We start from the raw sequence: 20,902 nt of genomic DNA, 5'->3' as shown, positions 1-20,902 counted from the left end.
ACAGATTCATTTTAAGAAGCCTTAGATCAGCACATAAAAGAATATGAGTGAAAATGACAATATAAAAAAAAAACAACCTAAGGCATTGATGTCATGAGAAAAGTTCCTTGCCCCACATGGTGTGGGAAAGGAGGACAGAATAGTAATTAGACATAATTCTAGGTCATTAAATTGGGATGGCACCCATGCACAGAACTGTGGAAACCACTGAGAGAAATTTTTTAAAAAGTCACTTATGCAACACGACAAAAGACACTTAATTAAGCATGGTTTCAGAGGGATTTTAAGCAGTTTCCTGTGAAGTTGAGGCTTTTTGTTTGCTGTTCTAGTATGTTGAACTTCTCTGCTAACAAGCCGGGCAAAAGCGTCACACACATTTGAAGAAAAGTGGAAAGAACAAATGTAAGTAACTTTGGTGCTCTTTGTAGTGCATTATACTGTCTGTAGACCTCAGCTGAGATCAGGCTCCCTTGGATGGGGAGGCAAGAAGCTGTATTTAAGCTGTAACTAAAGGCACTGTTTGTATTAACCCTGCAGCTCTCTCTGGACAATCTGGGAAGGAAGTGGGACACCCCAGGACTCTGCCCACAGCCTCCCATGCAGAGGGAACCAAGGCCTGCATCCACAGAGCATGAGCTCAGGTCCTGGCATCTCCTCTGCAGCCTCCAGCACACAGAAACAGACTGCCTCGCTCAGCATTGCCCAGTTCATTTGATTTAATGAAATGCTTGATTTCTGACTTTGATTATACACCTGCCCCCAACCTAAAAGACAGGCAGAGACAGATTTTCTGCTTCCACATACCCCTCTGAATTTAGTAAATGTGAATCAATGGATAGGACAGGGTTAGATTGAGGAGCACAACAGCTGGTGCTGCCCTGAGTGTGACAGCCTTGCAAACCTGAGGAAAAGGGGGATCTTCCCCCTATTTGACTGTAGAAATAGGAGTTCTGGGGGTGCAGGCTTTCTGCATGACTTCCTTGAAGAATCTGCCCCAAACAGCAAAAGACTCTTAGACCTACAAGTTAGCTTGCCTGGTACACTGTTATTTCCTTTTAGATCTTGGGCTTTTGTTTCAGTCTTGGGCTCCTAAAGCACGTTCAGAAGTGGGAATGCAAGCTGCTCTTGAATTCAGTCACAGCCCAGTCAGTCCTTGCAGTTGCAATTTTGTGTGAGAAGTTGTGTTACCTGTCCATGTAGGTTAGGCAGTACATTTATTTGTGCCTTGGATGAGGCAGGATGGGATGACCAATAATTGTGCATGCTGTTCATGCATGAGGACAAAAGTTGTTTTATATTTTCTCGTACAAAAGCTGCATGTAGGGAAAGGACTGTCAGTTTGTGCTGTGCCTTTATAGCATCTGACCTGCAGGATCCTGGCCCATGACCAAAGCCTGTAGGCACCAAACTGATAATATGTAATGATAATATATGGCACTGGCAAAAGCTAAACATAGTTAATGGAGACCCAAGCTTAGTGGCCAGATTTCCAACATTACAGGAAAACAAGCCTGAAGGGTTTCAGTTTTAGTTAGACACAGCACCCTACTCTCCCTCCATACTAGGAATGAGCTCTTAGGGAGAAAAACACATAAAAATCACAACTTTTATGGAGACTATGTTCATTCCATGAAGAAATCCAGAATGTACTTGATACAAGTACTCACTTCAGTCTCATAGATTTATCAAGAGAATTGCTGAAAAGGGTCTTCCAGCTTTACAGGGAAAAAATTCACTTTCCAAAAGTCATTAGCAACTACTAGAAATTTGACTGAGAGCCACTGAATATTACCAGTTTTGAAAATCCGGTTACTGCATATCCAAAATGTGAATGCTGAAACAGTGAGCTTGGTCTTTTAAAAATTATAGCCAAAGAATATGTGTGTGTGTGTGTCTATATATAAATACATCTTTTTAAATGCATTTTGAGTTACCCAGAGCTAAACAGAATCAAAAATTGCTGATATGTAAATATCACTGTAATGTAAATATATTCACCATTTAATCCTGATAAATACTGGATTGTAGACTTCTGAACAGAGACTGACAATTATTGGAAACCTTGTGGTCATCTCAAGTATACAGTGCCTCAATTAAAATAAAACCACAAAATCCTTTTCCTTTTTTAAAAGTACCCTGTAGCATATAATTTATTTGGTTGGACTCTACAAATATACAATTATATCATGCCAGAAGAACTTGAGAACCACTTTTTTCTTGTTCCCAGGGTCTCTTGACTGTTGGTAAGACGTTACAGTCATAATGATAGAATCGGTTTACAGTTGCATATTCTGCCAAATAGCTCACAAATTATATTTGGCAAACAACACTGCCTCTGTTTCACAAAGATAATGATCTGATGTTTTGTTTATGTGGAAAGGAAAATATTATTTAAGAGATTGTGACAGAATTTAAAAAAACTTTGTGCGGTATTCTCAACATGTGATACATTTAAAAGTTACCACTCTATTAAATACAGAGTAACACAGATTTTCAACTGATCCTTCAAAAAAAAAAAAAAATCAAACAAATGTTCAATTAAATACATTGTGTCCATTTTATTTCCTCCGTATTTACCCAGACCTACACAACAGCTGGTGCAGATATTCGTGCACTACTTTTTATGTCTGATGGTGTCAAACATACAAACGAGTTGCCATGTAGGCTGCTCACCTGTAGAGGATTTAGTGTTACAGGAGTGCTTTCAAGATGGATTCTGAAATCCATAGTGCAAAATGGGAAATGCTCCATCAGACTTGACCCCCCAGAAGCGTGCAGCCAGCAGGCAATCTGGAAAGGAAATCAGCATAACCTTGACACTGCTATTCTTTGGATGGCTCTGAAGAGAAAATGAAAGGAGCAGTGGGTTTGAACTGAATCTGGGACTCTGGTCTGACACAGAGACCTCTGAGGTGGTTTCCATTCTATAACCTGCAGTACAAACCTGCCTGGGAAAAGCTAAACTCTAAGAAATCCACTGGGAATTTGTTTTGGCAACAGCATTGGGCCAAGGATAGAGCGCCCACAGCAGTAGTGGGCCCTGACTCAGCTGCCACCTGCAGCCACTGTCAGCAGGCTCAGCTAGCATGGCCCCAGTGTCCTGCTCTCCTCCGCTGCTAGCACAGCAGTGTCCCAGCAGAGCTCAGTCTGGGAACCAGGGGCTATTTCTCGAGTCTGGGAGAGGGCTTCTGCTCTGATTCTTCGTCTAGCAGCTGGGTGGGTGAAATCCGCTGTGGGACTGCTGCAGGGATGGCAGAGGAGGCATTGCCCAAAAGAGAAGGGTAAGGTGGTTACACTAACCTCAGCAAAAGGGTTGCTCTGACCCTGGAAAGGGGCCAGACCCAGGGCCTTCATCTTGATAATGACAGCAAACAAAAGCCCTAGAATGACTGGGATCATATCTGCCTCAGCACTGATTACCTAGGATGGTTTGGGGAACCACCTCTGAAGTTTTCTGAAGGAGATAAGCATCAATCACTGTCCTTCTTGTGTGACCTGCATCTTTGTTCAGTTTCTTTGACTGGCTTTTTGGGAAGAAGAGTAATATAATAAGAAACGTGAAAATGACCATTGCCAGAGAAGCATTTTTTGTGGGAAAGGACAGGGAATGTGGGACACTTGATCAGAGCTTGAGATAAGAACCAGCAGCTGTTGTTGAGGTTAGGCAGAACTGTGGCAGTGGTCTCAGCAGGGGAGGTCATGGCCACTGGTCTAGAGCTGGCTGGGGACTTGCAGGCTCCCAGCTGTGAACAGGCCTCTTCCTGCCCTTCATCCTCTGATGCTTTCCACTGGACAGACAAGAGCTGCTTGTACTGAGGCAGCAAAGTCCCTGAATGTTTATCAAAGGCTGTGACTGGCAGTAAAGACTGAAATGCCCAGAAAAGAGAACTGGAAAGAGGGGAGACTACTGCATGTAGGGCTGTCCTGCCCCTTTTCCCCCTGTCTGTCATGCCTTGCCTTTTCCCTTTAAGGGAAAAGAAGCTGGAAATGTGGGAAGGACTGGATGGATTAATGCAATCTTGAGATTGCAGAAGGAGCTAGCAGGGAAGAATAGAAAGATGCATAGGGTACAAACATCTGATTTTACAGAAAGACTGGAAGGAGGTGACATGGCACAAGGCAAACTTGGTTTTGGTCTCACCAGGTTTTGTCTCACCAGGACAGTAAAGCACACAAAGACCACGAGCAAGTTAAAGGGGAAGTGGCATGTGTGGCCAACAGGTCAGCCCCTTTATCTATGTGTCTTGTTCTTTCAAACTCACTAAAGCAAACACAATGATATCTTTAAGGGGTTTACCTTTAAGGGAAGTTTGCTAGGAAAATACTGGCTGCAAGGCCAGATTCTGCCTATGTCTGGGCTTCAGAGGCAGCTGCTAATAACTGACTCTAAACTGACCTTCATGCTGCCATCTAGTGTTTCCTCAAAGACAGAAACAACATCCCAAAAAAGAAACTGCAGCTCCATAATATAGTATTCAGAACAAAACTGATTTATTCCTGCTGAAATACAATGCTGGACAACACAAAAGCTAAAGGAGAGGGAATGGGAAAGAGACATGGAGAAGCCACTGCTCAAGGTGAATGTTTAGGGAGACACCTCTTTTTTAAAAAATTTGTAACTATTTCATCCAGGAACAGGGAATCATCTCCATGGCAAGATAATTATTCCGAACCAGAATTTTTCCACATTTTTTTCACTTGGTGAAATTAATATGGCCGTTTGCAAGGTGCAACAGTACACAACAAGGCAAGAATCCCAGCAGAAGCTTGTCTTAACCAAGAGACACCAGCACAAGATGTTTGTCAGGTTCTTGTCTGTCCTTGCTACACTCTGAAAAACCCTTAATGGACAGGTTATCTACAGCCATTAGATGATGATTTCCCTTTCAAGTGTACATGATGGCTAACAAAAGGTAACAAATTATTGTGGGGGAAACATGCAGAAGATGTGACTCTTGACCATTTGAAGCCTTATCCCTGGCTTCAAGGTGCTGTAACAGGAGACTTTTTCAACTGCTGCACATCCTGTATTCATATTGAAACTGTAGAACTCTAACCCTTATAATAAGTAAAGAGTTCGTGGGTTGGATGATGCATTTTCAACAGAGCATTTCTTTTCCCCATGCTTCTTTTAGGCGTTTTGAGTCAGGGTCTAAAACAAAGCCAAAGCATCCACAATCACTGCTCTCTTTTGGAAAACTTGATTTCTAAGCTTTGTCTTCTGACAACCTCAGGAGGAAAGTTGCAAGGAAGGAATAAATAATTGGAAAATGGCAAAAGTCTAATTTAAGAAAACACAGTGCCCAGAGGGAAACGCATAATCAGCAGCTTGTATTGTATGATATCAGGGATTAATTTCCTTATTTGCATGAAATTTTCCCATTTATAATAAAATTCTGATACCAACATTTTAACATTATACATTATGAAATGACTGCATGATCTCAGTGCAGTCAGAACATGGCTGGTTTGTGTGCAGAGGAATAGCAGCACAGACAAGAACAAACCAAACTCTTCAAAAAGGAGCAAAAAGGACAGTGTACTTCTCTGCTTACAAATCACCTCTCAGGTCACAATATGGAAGTTGTCTCTTAGGCCTTTCAAAGGTTTAGTCCACGGCACAGAAAGTCCTCAGGTGGACAATGGTGGAGTTCATGTTTCTCATTCATATTCCTGGTTTTTCACTAAGGAGACTACATCCTGGATCCCAGTCCCACCAAACACAGCCTATTGCTGGATTAAGGCATTATTGCTCTTCCTGTCTAGCTGTTGGTACCAGGCTGTTACATCCATGTAGGTTACCTCAAGCTTTTTCCTAACACACCAAAAAGATTACTTTTTAACAGCCTTCCTTTATCCTTAATGGACTTTGAATAGAGTTGTATGCTCTGAATACAGGAATTTTCTTTTCCAAAGGTTGTGTTTAATGCTTATTGCTGTGGAAGTCACATTCTCTCAGTTCCTTGTTATTCTCCTCTCCATCAAATCATGATGACACTAAGCCAAGATAGATAGGTGAAGGAAAAAAGAAAAAGACACGCTTCAGCTCTTTTCCAAAGTGTTCAGCATTTCTGTGGATTACAGGGGGGCAACAGACTTGCATTTGACAGCTTCATCTTGGAAGAGCTCGTCTGGGAATACCACAGGACAAAGGCTTGAAAACCAAGAACCTGTGTCTGTAAGCAGACTCTTCAGAATCTGCATCATCTTCTTGCTTCCAAAAGTGGCCACACACTTGCTATTGTGGGATACAGGAGCAACAGCCATACGGCTCCAAACACAACCTATGCCCCAGCCAGCACAGAAAGACTGACACTGCAGCTCTGGCTCTGGGGCTCACCAAAACCTGAAGTGAAACAGGGTATTCCTTTCTGAGTGACCACTGCTTTTACTGCATGGGAAAGTAGATGAGGGCTCTGTGGATACAACATAGGCCAAAGCCACAGTAATCAGCACAAAGCTTGTGGGGGGCATGCCATGGTCTCTGCTCTCCAGTCTCCACCAAAAAGTTAAAGTAGACCAATATATTTTTAGCTGTTTTTCTCTAATTTTTAAGATATTTTTTGTGTATATGTTGCAAAAGAAAATTTATCATTTCTTAAGGAACAAATTTTCCCTGCACCCACACAACTTCCTTTCTCTCCCTCCTCCTCTTCCAATGGTAGATTGAACATGCCAATGGAAAGCTTGCACAGCTCTTGGATTAGGGGGATTTTTTTTCTTTTAATCAAGAGGTACAAGTTCAGCTGTTCTTTTCTTCTCAGTTTTGGGGACAGAGATTTTGCCCATCAGGCAAGCTACATAAATAGGAAAGACATTAACATAAAACACCAGTGTGTTGTTTGCCTCATGATTCACTATAACATTTCTCTAGTACTAGGCATGGCTGCCTCCCGAATAAGCAGAGTTAAAACTTTCCTGTAGGTGTCTAAGACCTCTTGGGCAGAGGGCCGTTCTGCCGGGTCCTTCCTCTTACACGCTGCATGGATGTCAAACAGATGCAGTCGTACAATGTCACTTCCTTCAACATGGCCCAAGAAAAAATTGGAGACATCTGGGATTTTCCAGATGTCTGTTTTCTCATCATAAGGAGGCATGAGGTCATCATCGAATGGCACATCTTCTCCATAGGGCCAACGCTGCTCAGGAGCTACAAACTCACCCTGGAGCTCCCTGTGACCACACTTCACCAGCCTGCCAGCACTCCTGTTCACAAGAGGCAGAGCGTCCAAATCATTCACTAGAACATGGAAGTCACTTGTCAGGAGATACTGGGAGAGAACCTTGTCCAGGTCATTGGAGTCACACATCACTAGGGTGCCCAGGGGGCTGCTGTGCAGGTACTGAATGACACTCACGTAGTCTATGGCAAGCATCAGCCTGCGATGCCAGGTGTTCATGGCCTTGTATTTGGGAATGTGGAGAGTTTCATTCAGGCCTCTCAGTGAACCAAGAGGATGGTACTCGGTGAGGATTGTGAACTGCTGCTCACAGTATCCGAGCAGCCGGACAACATGCTTGCTCTGAAGGGCTTTCAGCATCTTCAGTCCATGGAGAAAGTCCTCCTTCAGCCCTGAGTTGGTGAGCTGTGAAAGGACCACTTTCTTTTCCTTCCACTCAGAAAGAAAGACCTGAGAACATACAAGAAACACATAAGACATGTGGAGAGGCTTCTTCAATGAACAGCTACCAGCTGCTGCTGACCTCTTCCTGTGACTGGCTAGTCACAACTGCAAATTACAGTCACCAGGCACAGTCAGCTTTAGGTAGAGCCGTGTACCTGTCACAGCAAGCCCCTTCCAATGCCACAGTTATATCACGATTTCCTACATTTTCTTTGGCATGGACAATGCATATGAATTAAGTTATTTTATATCACCCAAATAGCCAGTCTCACTCTGCCAGGATTGTACCAATCTGTGATTCTGCTTGTGTAGCTGGATGTCATTTGGTGTCAGAGAGGTGGCCCAGGTTATGCTCTCGTACCTGTTGTGTTCGCCTTATCAGTAGCCATATGGTCGCGGATGCCTACGGTAATTAGCTGCTGAGGGGATAATCATAACAGCAGTGCTGGCGTTAATTAGGCAGCAAAATGTGAAAGCTCTTTAACCAGAGAAGAGAAGAAAGAAAATCCAAACTCACCTTTTTCACAGCACCTTCACCAACACACTTGAGTTTCCTGACTTCCCTATTTATGGCCTCGCAGGAAAGCCACGGGGAACAATTCTTCACCCCTCCGAATTTGAAATGCCCAAAAGGGCAGAGGCCAGAGTCCGCTTCAACACGTCCCAGAGAGCTGGAAAACTTGTTGAGGTACAGGTAGAGAAAGGCATTAAGGAGCAGGACGGCCACAAGCAGTAACGCCAGCGAGATGGATGGCACCTCTCTGGGAAGAAGCTCCCTCCTAACGAAATGCGATTTCTTTTCCATGGCCGTGCCTTCCGCATCCTCCGTGAAAGACAGAGGCTAAGCAGAACCCTCTTCCCAACCGGCGGATGAACGCCTTTACGGCTTTTTCAGCGCCGGCTGCCCAGGCGTCCCGCAGGCACCGCGCTCCGGCCCCTGCAGCCTACGACGAGAGGCCACGCGTGGCAGCGGGACGTGTTAAAGGCGGCCGCAAGCTCGACGCTCGCCGCGCTGCGCATCCTCCCGCGTTTCCGCGCAGGCGGGCCCGAGCCGCGGGCGGGCGGGCGGACAGGGACGCCTGACCCCGGAAAACACCGGGAAGCGCGGCCCGCGGGGCGGTGGCGGCGGCGGCCCCGCCCCGGGGCGGAGCGCGGCGCGATGGCGGCGGCGGCGGGGCTGGTGGCCGCGGTGGCGGCGGCGCTGGGCGCGCTGCTGATGGCGCCCGGCCTCTCGCAGCCCGACGGGCAGGGCGCGCCCGGGCCCCGCGGCGGGGCGGCGGCGGCGGAGCGGCGGCGGTCGGGGCGGATGGACCAGGCGCTGCTGCTCGTCCGCAACGAGCTGCCCGCCCCGGGCCTGAACCTCGCCGCCCGCTCCGGCTCCTGCCACCAGGTGAGAGGCTGTGCCGGGCGGGGGTCACCCCCGGCCTCCGCTTCTGACAGCCCGGCCAGCGGCGGGGCTGCTCCACTTCTCCGGCGTCTCCCCGCGGCTTCGTCAGGTCGCTTCGCTTCGGTTTTACCTTCGAGCAGCACGCAGGGAATTCCCGCAGCAGGAGATGCTCCAGCCCTGTGGCATCTTTCCTTGTCTTTGCCACCATGCAAGGCAGAACCCCATTTCACTCTCCTTTGGCACTAATGAGCTCCCTTCATCCTCTTCTTCCACAGTGCTTGTATCAGTTCCTGGCGTTTGTCCCACCAAGCAACGAGAGCCTGAGAAAACCAGGCACGGCGTCGGTAATGGTTGATACGCAGCATCCACTCACCCTGCTGCTCAACAGCTCTGTGGGTGACAGAGATCTCTGCAAGTAGGTGGCCCAGCCCCAGGGAGTACATGGATAGTGCTATCCTCTATTTGTGTTGGTTTGTTGTTGGTGTTTTGGGTTTTTTTCCCCTTGGAGCCATGTGCCTCTTCACTGCCTGCTCATCTCCTCCTTTTTCCCAACTTTTAGACCCAGAGCTCAGCCTTCACCCCACTGCTGTAACAGTGTGGTGTACTTTGGAATTGTGCTGAAAGGTGCGAGCAGGAGCAAAAACGATGTTCATTGAGGCAGCATGTGCAAGCACCTGGTTTCTCTTGCAGGGAGTCTCTAGCTCAAGAAGACAAATGATGGCAGTGCATGTGTGGTAAAGAATTGGTGCTGGGTTAGGGGAGGGTAATGCTTGGAAGAGGCAAGTTCTGTGTTAGATCACAGGTCCAAGTTTTTTGGCTTGCCTTTCCTCAGGCTGACAGCCCTCCTGAGTCCTGCAGTGGTACCTGCATGTACTGGGGGTGGCTCACCAAGTTTTGTTTCCTTTATTATTTGCAGAATTCAGTATCATTTTGGAGAGTTTGGCAATTATTCCCTCGTGGTAAAGACCTTAAGTACAAGCAACCAAACTGTTTCTTGTGACCTAATCATCAATGAAGGCCCTATCAACAGCTACCTCCGTATGTAGCGCTCTCTTTTTCCCTTTCATTCTACAGCCCACATGTCTCCCAGCAGAACCAGCTTCCTAAGAAGCCTGTGCAGCCACTCATGTTGTGCTGGAGAGTTGTCATGGGCTTGCTCCTCTTCTTTCTTGACATCCTTGCCTCCCTATGTTTTATACACCCATCTTGAGGCCCTGACCAGGATCAGGCCTCTTCACATGATATCCTGTCTGCCCTCAACATTTTTGCAGCAGGCATTAGTACAGAAAAATCAGTGGGTATGTGTCTGGAGGGAGATACTACTTCCTGTTTCCCTGCATGGTTTTGTGTATATGCAGAATCCTCCCTCTTCTTCCCTCTGTCTTCTCTCACAAAATGGGAAATAATTCACACAGTGTTTGTTTGGATTTTTGTTTGTTGTTGCACTTTAAATTTAGAACCTGACCTTCTTCTTTTTTGTTCATCTCTTATCCAGGACTGTTTCAAACTCTTGTCTATGTCTGTTCTTTTCCATTACATTATTCTTCAGTTCTTCCAGTTTCCTAACTGTAAAATTCTCCATGCTTGCTAACTAGGTGTATTGCCCTTTCCCCTATCTTCTTCACATTGAGGCTGTTTTGAAATCTCTACTTCCTTCTTCAGAACATATCACAGCACATCATCTCTTCTCTCACTAGTGTCTTGTGATGCAATGCAGTTTTATTTTGCTCTTTTTATGCCGAGATGTGGAGTCACTGAGCTGCACTTTGAAACTAACCTGCTTTTGTGTTGGGTAGTTTGGGGGTTTTGCTGTGGGTTTTGATTTTCCTCTGGGATGTTTACTGCATGGAGAAGTGGGGATAATGATCGAGGAGTTGGGCTTTGTGTCGTGTTTGTGTCTCACTTGGCCAAGCCCAGGTTGCTGGATGGTTTTGTTAGATCATTTATAGAGTTGTGTTCTTCCCTTTTCATGTAGCTATTCTCTTTGCTTTCCTGGTTTACGTGGGGATCCTTGCTCTCCTGATTGCTGGGCGCCTTCTCATGAAGTAAGTGAACTTCTTCCTTGCACGTGCCAGTTTAAGACCACACATCTCAGTGTGGCAATACTTTGGAGTCTCACTTGTAGCCCTGCTTGCACATCAAATCCTGTTATCAGGTTCCATGTGCACGTTGTGGCACATGTGGCAAGAAATGCAGAGTAATGCAATTTCACTCGAGGGATATCTTGCAGCCTTGGTAGTTTGTGTGCAGAGCAGATGATGTTCACTGTAACCTCACAAATGCCCTGCTGCACCCTGATGTCCCTTGTTCCTTGTCTAGCTCTGGATCAGTAATCCAAGGCAGTGAGACCAAAGTGCATGTAACAAATGCAACCTTCTACCCTTTACTGAAAGGTGTAAATCATCTTTGCCTGTAAGCAACCCGAGAATAAAACCCCCAAACATGAGCTTGTGTCAGTGTATTTCCACAGCTGGACTTAACTGAGATCCTAGGTGCTGGCTGAATCTCAGTATTACCTATGTGAGCTGTAAAAACAGAAATAGGAACTGTCAAAACTTCTCTTTTATTCTGCTAAATAGCTTCTATTAAGGTAAAGTTAACTATAAAGTACTTTTGGCTTTGTTTTGTGTTTTAAACTGTTACTCATTTTCAGAATTGATACAGTCAGAAACTGGGTTTACAAGAAACTGAATCCCAGAGCAACTGATCGTATGATTAACTCCGTGAGTGACCACAGTATCTTTAGTTTGCATTCTGTAGTGTTTGCATTTCTGAGAAACACACACTATCTGGACATCTGGGGACTTGTTTATTACTGATCATCTTTCCCTTGTGTGCGTTATTGCAAACAATCTTAGCAAATCTTAGCAAATCTTGTACTGATGTCAGATAGGCAATTTTATGTCAATGGCGAGTGCTAGACTGGGTTTCCATGCAAGTGTAGTGGATTCCCTGTAAAGCTCTTGCAAGTTTTGAACATACATCTTTGTGCCCTCTTTAATTCCTTTGAAACAAATGTGTTGGTAAAAATACTGTTCCCTTCTAACATAGTGTAAGGGAAATCACAGCCTTCATTACTGCTTCCAGCACAGCAGGAATTTAGCAAAAAAAATCAAGTCAGAATTTCTCTGGCACCCCTAGAACCGGCATTTCTATGGGATCCTCATTTTGTAGTAGAATGTATATAGTTCATCAGAGTCTGGGCTTCATATTGAAGAGGTCCAAATCTGTCTAGAATCAAAAGACTTGGAAGCAGAGCTCTACAGCAATCTCGTCTCTCTGTGGTGTCAGACAAGTGCTGATGGGTTGGGGGGCTCCTGTTTGAGCGTAGCAACTGGATCTGCTCAGCTCTGTTGTAAAGCAGTACTCAGAGTGTTGGCAAGTCTCTGGTTGATTTGGAGGGGACCCAGCTCTGATGAGTCTCAAGCACAGGCTCATTACACTGCGTTCTTCTGCCTGGTCAAAGGTAGTCTGGAGCATCTGCAAGCATTATTGCAATGTGGCAAAGCCAGGAAGAGGTTAGAAGTACACAAAAGAAAGACAGGGACAATAAAGACTGTGTGTGTGAAAGTTTGCAGTTTACTATCCTTTGTTGCCTAGTCAGCTGGTGCAGCTGCTGATGTGCTCTTCATGTGTCTGATTTGTTCCTGAAGGAGCTCGGATCCCCGACCACCACAGACTCCATTAACTGTGATCCTGCCCCGCAGTCGTGGAGCTCGGGCTCGCGGCAGCGCCTGCGGTCCCTGGACACCTTCCGAGGGTGAGCCTGAGTTGCTCAAAAGCAGCTCTTCCAAGGGGAATGACACTTTTCCAGTGGTTTGACAGTGTGTGGCAATATAAAGCAGATGGACAGTTCAAGGTGGTCTGTTTTACTTGGAAGTTAATCAAGATTTTAATTCTCAGATATTCCAAAATATTTTGTAATCGATCTAATTTGAGGAGACGTCAAAGTTGTGGCAGATGATGCAAAAAAATAACGTATTCAGTGTGGAAATGCTACAAGGAGCTTGCTTTGGTTCACCACCACCCATGATTTTTGAAACATGGCTTACTGGTTGGTAAAGCTGGAAACCTAGGAAATCTTGCTTTAAAAATAAAATAAATCAGTTAGAAATGCATCAGTGGGAGTAGTAATCATTAACTTTGTGTTCATAAATATGCATTTCATCGACATGTGATACTTTGTGGTTTTGTTGTCTTTTTAGGCTCTCTCTTGTAATTATGGTGTTTGTTAACTATGGAGGAGGAAAGTACTGGTTCTTCAAACATGAGAGCTGGAATGGTAAAGTACAATTGAGACAGTTGCTCTGGGTTTTAACTGCAGCAGTATCTAGAAATGGTTGGTGTTGCAGCTGCTGCAGTGAGCTGTTGCTCAGCCAAAAGCTGGGATGCTGTCCTGGTTTGCCTCAACAGGGAATCTGCCTGTTGGTTAAATGGGCAAAGAAGAGTGTAGTCCTCCTCATGACAGCATGGTTTCACATCACAGTCTGTGTGTAACCCTTTCTTTTGTGATACAGGGTCATATCTTTAACTTTCCTGGGTTGCTAAATGACCCTAGTCAAGCTGATGTTGCTCAGTGCTGTAAAAGCATAATGCCTTGACTGGTAAGCTGATGGGGATGAAGTCAAGCATTGTAATGCCCTAGTAGAGAACAGCAAGGATCCCATCCCTGAAATCTTTCCCAAGGCACAGCAATCAGTTCTGACCCTATTCTTGAAGAGTGGCAAATGCAGTGAAGCAATATGATTAGCTCTTTGTAGGTTTTGTTTGTAACATGTTTTAGGTTTTGAGACATAAATAGTTGCTAGCAGCCTGCAATTCCTCTAGAAAATCAGCAGTAATATAGTTAAATGTGAGGAGGGTTCAAGATAGATAACACGCTCCTTTGTATTTCTCTGTAGGATTAACAGTGGCAGATCTGGTGTTTCCATGGTAAGTTTTCCTGAAGAATAGTTTTTGTATCAAGTGATTCTTTGTATTAAATATTGCAAGTGGAACTTTGTGTGCACCTTGCCTCCATGTGGAAATGTATTTGGAGGGATGAATTTGTGTAAAACAGTCAATAGGAGTCTGCCCCTACAAATAACAACATAACCCTTATGAACCAGTAGAAGAGCTAAGTGGTTTTGGTGCCCACATCCTCCTTCTTCCCACACACAAGGCTCAGGGTTACCCTGCCTGTGGAAGTGCAGTATCCCTGAGGAGCTCAATGCCATGCCACTGTGTTAAAAGCTGCCACTCTGGCAAGATTCAAAGCTGGACTAGTGTGTATCCATAGATAAAGGAACCAAATAAATTTTGGATTAAGCTGATATTTCTATAACCAAAGAATGGTCTTATGGAGAAGCAATTATCCCATCTGCCCCTAACATGCTTCTCTACACCAGCTCTGGATTCTGTTGGAGTAAGGAGCTGGACTTGGACTGTAAACCTAAGCTAGAGTAGAGGAGTAGGTCAGTTCTGAATTTGAATCATAGATTTGAAGCTGGTGTTTGACTGTTCTGAAGATGCTAATTTAATTTTGGGTAATTGATTTTTTTGGTATCATGTGAATTGCTGGAAAAAGAGCCGACTGCAATTACAACCCTACCTCAACTGACCACTGAAGAAGGCAGAAGTGTCCCATAGTGCAAGCTCAGTAGCCTAGAAATTCCTAGCAATCAGAGGAAATAAAATGTGCATGCATCTGTGTTGGACCAATGCAGGCCACTCTGCCAGCTTTAGTGTTTGCTGTCACTCATACATATTATGAGACATCTGTCAGCTCCATTTCCCATCTGCTCTGTTCTCCAGGTTTGTGTTCATCATGGGGACATCAATAGCATTGGCACTGGGCTCCATGCTGAGGTGGGGAAGTTCCAAGTGGAAGGTGCTTAGAAAAATCATCTGGAGGAGTTTTGTGCTAATCCTGCTGGGAATCATAGTTGTGAATCCCAATTACTGCCTTGGACCTTGTGAGTGGAACTTGCTCTCTTCCTTGCATTTCTGTAACTTATTCCTGCCTCCTTGGTGGGGCTGTTGCAAAAACTTTGTCAACAGTTGGATGGTGTCTTGTGCAGTGCTGTTCAGTTCTGCACTGATGCAATTCTCTCTGTTAGGCTCTTGTGCCAACCACTGTTGATTGCCTTAATGACTTTCCCAGGACTTTGATGTACAGAAAATTGGGATGGCAGAGTGGAGGTGTCCCTTGTACCCGCAGGTGCAGTGGATCTCAGCTCTCCCTGAAGAAGGATCACTTTTGTATTTACAACAGAGCCTGTGTCTGCTCCTCTTCCACATTGCTTGCATGTCTTCCAGTGTCCTGGGATAATCTGCGTATTCCAGGCGTGCTCCAGAGGCTGGGATTCACATACCTGGTGGTTGCTGCTCTTGAACTCCTGTTTACAAGGGCTGATAGTGGGACCTGGGTGAGTTATGTGGGGAGATTCTGACAACTGAACTGATACTGGAGAAGGGTTTGGGAGCCTGTGCTCTTGTTTGGGCAAAAAGAACACATGAGAAACAACAAGAAAACAAGATGTAACATCTTGTTTGATGCGTGGTGCAGTGTGGCCTGGCAGGGGTCAGTGTTGGGTATGTGCACCCTTCAGTGTCGCAGTCTGCATTTTGTCACATCTAGCTTTACTGTATTTGAGGATTTCAACAATCCATTCAGATAGTGCTTAAAAACAGGCATTCCAAGAAGCTTTTGATGACTTTTTCACTGCCAAGGAAGTCCAGGGACAGGCATCTCTATGGTGAATCCTGTAGTCTGCATTTTGTCCAGTTACTTTTGTCAAGGATTTTTCACAGCCGGGGAAAGTAATACTGGGTTTCGGCCTTTCTGTTTTCCCAAAACGCTTTTGTTCTATGCATGAATCAAAATTCCTTTTGACATTTTCCAAGTTAAAAACCATTAAGGGCTTTTGTTTTGGTTTGTTTCTCCCCCCTGCCCCAAGTAACTGTCTGGAAATTGCTTGTGAAAATGAAAGGTCTATTGGTAGAACCCAGTTTTGTAATGACTTCTCCCTCTTGTATCTGGGGTACAAGACTGCCTGCCAGGAAATGCAGGTTGTCCCCCTGCACTTGGGGGCATGGTTTTTACTTGCCAGCTAACACCCACTCCCTCCATCTCATGCAGGAAGGACGATTCCCTGCTCTGCAGGATATTCTCCCCTACTGGCCACAGTGGATTTTTATTCTGGTGTTAGAAACAATTTGGCTCTGCCTGACCTTCTTGTTACCAGTGCCAGATTGTCCCAGGTAAGACCATGCACTCAGACAACTTCATGTGGGGTATCAAGTTGGTTCTCTTCTACTGAGTAGAGGGCACATTTTATTAGCCATAGGGAAAGAATGGAGGGAAGAGCTTTCAGGCCAGCAGTGTTAAAAGAAGCATCCATCATGTGAAAAAACTTTCTTTACTTTGGTACTAAAGTACAGATGTTGTATAGGTGATGTCACTCTTCTGTTCTGTCTAAAGAAGAGCACTAAAATCTCCCTGAGGTCTGTGTGCAGCAATACATGGTCACTGCAGTGCCATCAATGTGTGCCTCTAGCCTGGGAAAACAGAGCATTTAGTGTGCTGGGTCAGTGGGCCAGTGGCTGTGCAGCCAGACTGTAACAACATTTTGTGCTACAACCTCTCTGCCTCTGTCCTAGGGGCTATCTTGGTCCTGGGGGCATTGGGGACTTCGGAAAGTATCCCAACTGCACTGGAGGAGCAGCTGGTTACATTGACCGCTTGCTTCTTGGAGAAAAGCATATGTATCAGCATCCCTCTTCAGCTGTAAGTAGTTTTTGGTTTGCAGTATGTCAGGAGTAGCTTGGGAATGATACGTGCAGGGGGATTTAAAAGAAAAGGAGTTTGGTTGCTTGGGTTCTCTGTAACAGCTATTTTCTCTCTAAGGTGATTTACCAATCAACGATGCCATATGATCCTGAAGGGATCCTGGGGACCATAAATAGCATTGTTATGGCATTTTTGGGACTGCAGGTACCTAATTTTCTTTCTGGCTGCATGCTATAATGGGAAGATTTGAAGGCAACTTGGAAGTGGGGAGGCAACTGGGTTTCTTTACATAAGGCTGAGACTGGTTCTAACAAATCCTTTTTCAGAACAATGCTTTCGCAATGGCTTAGCCTGAGGTGAGTGCCAGAGAAGTGGAAGCTAACATGGCAGTAGCTTGCATTAGATACACTGAGACTTCTTCTCAGTTTTTGTAAGGGATGGACACAAGAAGCTTGCAAAATAGACACCTGGTGTTTCAAGGCTGAAGTAGGCTGGGAGTAGGCTGGCTCTGCATGTTGGAAAATAAGGCTGAGACACACAAACTGCACAGCTTCATTGTAAGAGTTTCAAAAGTTGCAGATGTACTTGCTCCCCCTTGCTGATTTTCTGCTTGTCGTGCAGTGATAACCATCTTGCACAGGTGCTGTGTGCTCACCTTCCCTGACAAGAGAGATGCAGGGCTTCATACTGGTGTTACCAACACCAAAAGCTCACAGGTCACAACTGTTTAAAGTACTGCACTTTTTGATGCAGTTTTGATGCAGTTCTGGCTTTTCTGATGGTGCAGCAGCTGTGAACCAAACTGGAACTCTTGTGCTGGGAAAGAAATGTTACCACATGTAGCACTGGGTAAAAACTGATTTGAAATATCTGTGAGGCAGAGCTTGGAAGAGAAGTGTGACACTGAGGAGTGAATTATCAAGACACATTGCTTAGTGGTGTATGAAAAGAAGTATGTGCTCTGGGTGGGTCAGGGATGCTGTGGAGTAGCTCTTGGGGCTGGCTCTGGTGTTGTTCCTTACCAAGGGAGAGGGAGCTCAATTATGTTGTGTTGACCTAATAAAGATGCTTGTCCCCTTCCTCAGTTAACAGTAAGAAAGGGAGAAAAGATGCACCTCTACTGCTGATTGGGTTGCATTTACATACTTTCCCCTTGTGTGTCCATTCTTTACAAAGAGTCCTCATTCTGAGCCTTTCAACAACCTGGCTGATAGAAATCCCATTCGTGGTCTCTATCTTAGCACAGGTAGCTGGTGGAAAATGTATCTGGCTCTTGAAATGTGGTTGCATTAATGGGCATTAATTATTTTTCTGTAATTTTTTTATAAGGCAGGAAAAATTACTTTGTTCTACAAAGACCAGCCCAAACAAATTATGAGTCGGTTCACCATATGGGGCATAGTAATGGTAAGTCTGATAGTTATGTAGCTCTTTAAAAGACATGTATCTTAATGCAATGCAAATATTTCTGAAACATGCTGCAGTGGTTATATAAACTTTACTTTCTATTTCAGGGAGTTATTTCTGCTATCTTGACAAAATGTTCTAAAGAAGAAGGGTTTATTCCCATAAATAAGAACTTATGGTAAGCAAAGAGATCAAACATTTCATATGATTTCGTTAAAGTACTGTTTTAGCTCAGAGAATGTTTTATCTTTTGTACACTGAGATCTGTATCACATAGTTCTCTAAATATTACTCTTTCTACTGAAAATGTTTGTAGGTCAATATCATATGTGACAACCATGAGCTGTTTTGCCTTCATCCTATTACTGCTGATATATTACCTTGTGGATGTCAAGAAATGGTGGTCTGGTGCTCCATTTTTATACCCAGGTCAGTAAAACACATCAGGAGACATATTCCTTACGATTCTTTCTGCACTGATACTATCCTTTTGTTTTTTTCACTTCCATTGTCTGTAAGAAAGTAGGGATTTAGACTGAGGTCACCTGAAGGATTCCAGAATGATTGAGTGGAACATTTACATAGAACTGGGACACTTGAGACCAGATATTTAGGAGAGAGGGACAATAAATTCTTTAAGTGAGGGCTAAAAGCTGCTATTGCCTAATGACTGTTCTGAGTTTGGTATCAAGTCAAGGTCCCAGTGAACAGCTGCCTAGTACCAAGCAAAATACCACAGCTGTTCAAAGTTGGTTTTGGAAGGGACTGCTGAGACTTGTGTAACCTAATGGGAAACTCAAAGGCCTGTCAACAGAGTAATACCACTTCTGAAGATGTGGAAGACTAAATCCCCTGGGCAGCTGTGTAGGTTGTGTCTCTGTGATTTTAGATAAGTGTGTTTCCCAAAGTATGCCACTGTGGTTTTAACCACACTGGGCACACAGCAAACATGAGAAGAGAATGCAAAGCCACAGCAGAGGGGACCTTTCAGCAACTTCGGTTTCTGTTGTCTGGGTAGGAAAATAGGCAGGGTGACAGCAGGATATCTTACCTCCTACCAGAAACCCCAGAGCTTTGAAGGGCAGTCAGCATTTGTTTGTAAAGGCAGCAGATCTGACCAAATTGGTTGGCACTCATCCACTCTGAAAACAGTAACTGTTATTATTCTCCTTATTAATATAATTGTAGCATACTGATTTGGCTGTATTTTCAATTTAGCACAGAGATTATTTGTATTTCTTTGAATAAATGTTTTGGGGGAGAGAACCCCTCAGACTGTATTTGAAAACAGTGTGTAACATCTTTGGGGCAAATGACATTAGCAGTTGTTGTCTTGGTTCCATTCTCTTTTATAAGCCTGGCACACCTCTGCCTGCTTGCTCTGAAGCAAGCCCATACCTGTTCTTTCAGATGGTATAACCCTGTGCTTCCTTTCAGGGATGAATTCAATCCTGGTATACACTGGACACCAAGTTTTTGCAAATTACTTCCCTTTTAAGTGGAAGATGCAAGACAGTCAATCCCACGCAGAGCATCTGACTCAAAACCTCACTGCAACAACTCTTTGGGTCATAATATCATACATACTTTACAGGAAAAGGATATTTTGGAAAATCTGATAGAGGTCGTCAAGGTCTAGCAGGCCTAGATTCTGATGAGGCAAGTGGATTAGCCTGAAATATGGTGGATTAACCTGAAATATGGTGGATTAGCCTGAAATATTGCCACTCAGGCTATATTACTAAAAAGGGATACTAGTTCAAGTTTACGGTGCCATGGAAGTCATCATCAAGACTTTTACGTGACTTAAGGGACAGTATTTTCCTATTTAACAAAAACTTACTAGTCTATTACAGTTGCTCTCTGTTTTCCATCTTTTGTAAATATTTTACTGATTTCCCTCTTTCATATAGAGAAGCTGACCATACCCTAACAGTTGGGCAGCCTAAGACACCCTGATGATGTTCATGAAAGGAACTGCAAGGGATGGGGGACGGTGACTGCAGGGGGTTGTCAGAAAGGGCCTGTAGTAGCAGGCCCTGACACAGAACCCCCTAACTCAGGTGGTCTGGGGTTTGTATATATCCTTGGCACCTCTTGCATGCCTGTCCCCTCTGGCTACTGGCACACATTTAACCTGGCCAGTGACCATCTGGGAAAGCCTGGGGGCACCTTTGTGTCGCAGCCTGGTGGTGCTATCAGCTGATCATGCTTCATTGTATTTTTCCCATTTATTCAACCAAACCCTTAGGTTTAGGATCCTGCTGAAGCCTAAAATCTCCTCTATTGGCTTATTAATCAGCAGGCTGCTCCTACAGGTTTAGCAGCCCATCTGTGCATGTTCTGGGCCTTTGTGTAACACACCTCTTGCATGGACGAGGTCCGAGTTTCATGTGCTACACTCTAGGAGTGTAGAAAGGCCATTTCCTACTGACTTTGCATAATCACTTGGGTATTACCAAATTTCAATCAAAACAGTCATCTTTCTACATGAATTTACTTAAGGACCCTGAATCTGAAAACCAGCAATACAGGTAGAATTCTGCAGACAAGGAAAACCTAACAGATCAATTCCATGTAAGATAACAGTTTTTGGAAATTCAGGAAATTCGCTCATGCTGTGATTTCCAAACTAGTGCTAATAAAAAACCTGAAATACCTTGCTATGTTTTCTTTGTATGGGCAAAGACAAAAAGAACTATGACACACACC

At 44.5% G+C, this 20,902-nt stretch overlaps 2 protein-coding genes across 4 annotated transcripts; one reads left to right on the top strand and one right to left on the bottom strand.

Annotated features, from left to right (window-relative positions):
* Positions 1–4,469: 4,469 nt before the first annotated feature.
* Positions 4,470–8,497, bottom strand: POMK (protein O-mannose kinase). Its single transcript, XM_005484664.4, has 2 exons — positions 8,143–8,497; positions 4,470–7,631 (listed from the first exon to the last, which is right to left on the bottom strand). The coding sequence occupies exons 1-2, from the start codon at positions 8,428–8,430 to the stop codon at positions 6,858–6,860; spliced, it is 1,062 nt and encodes a 353-aa protein (XP_005484721.1). The 5' UTR covers positions 8,431–8,497; the 3' UTR covers positions 4,470–6,857.
* A 287-nt stretch (positions 8,498–8,784) lies between these two features.
* On the top strand, positions 8,785–20,849 carry HGSNAT (heparan-alpha-glucosaminide N-acetyltransferase). Of its 3 annotated transcripts, XM_026791958.2 has the most exons (17): positions 8,785–9,015; positions 9,288–9,427; positions 9,929–10,050; positions 10,988–11,057; positions 11,666–11,735; positions 12,666–12,772; positions 13,218–13,294; positions 13,914–13,944; positions 14,806–14,966; positions 15,310–15,419; positions 16,133–16,254; positions 16,654–16,780; positions 16,901–16,987; positions 18,113–18,190; positions 18,298–18,368; positions 18,507–18,619; positions 19,628–20,849. In XM_026791958.2, the coding sequence occupies exons 1-17, from the start codon at positions 8,785–8,787 to the stop codon at positions 19,807–19,809; spliced, it is 1,899 nt and encodes a 632-aa protein (XP_026647759.2). In that variant the 3' UTR covers positions 19,810–20,849. The 3 variants fall into 3 exon arrangements, with proteins under 3 accessions (XP_026647759.2, XP_026647760.2, XP_026647761.1); XM_026791959.2 differs by lacking the exons at positions 9,929–10,050; positions 11,666–11,735; XM_026791960.2 differs by lacking the exons at positions 8,785–9,015; positions 9,929–10,050 and having other exon boundaries at positions 9,364–9,427.
* Positions 20,850–20,902: the final 53 nt, after the last annotated feature.

The sequence above is a fragment of the Zonotrichia albicollis genome, chromosome 5 (assembly GCF_047830755.1).
Source record: "Zonotrichia albicollis isolate bZonAlb1 chromosome 5, bZonAlb1.hap1, whole genome shotgun sequence".
NCBI lineage: Eukaryota > Metazoa > Chordata > Aves > Passeriformes > Passerellidae > Zonotrichia > Zonotrichia albicollis.
The sequence above is the reverse complement of the archived record's forward strand: the minus strand, read 5'-3'. Positions and strand labels throughout refer to the sequence as shown.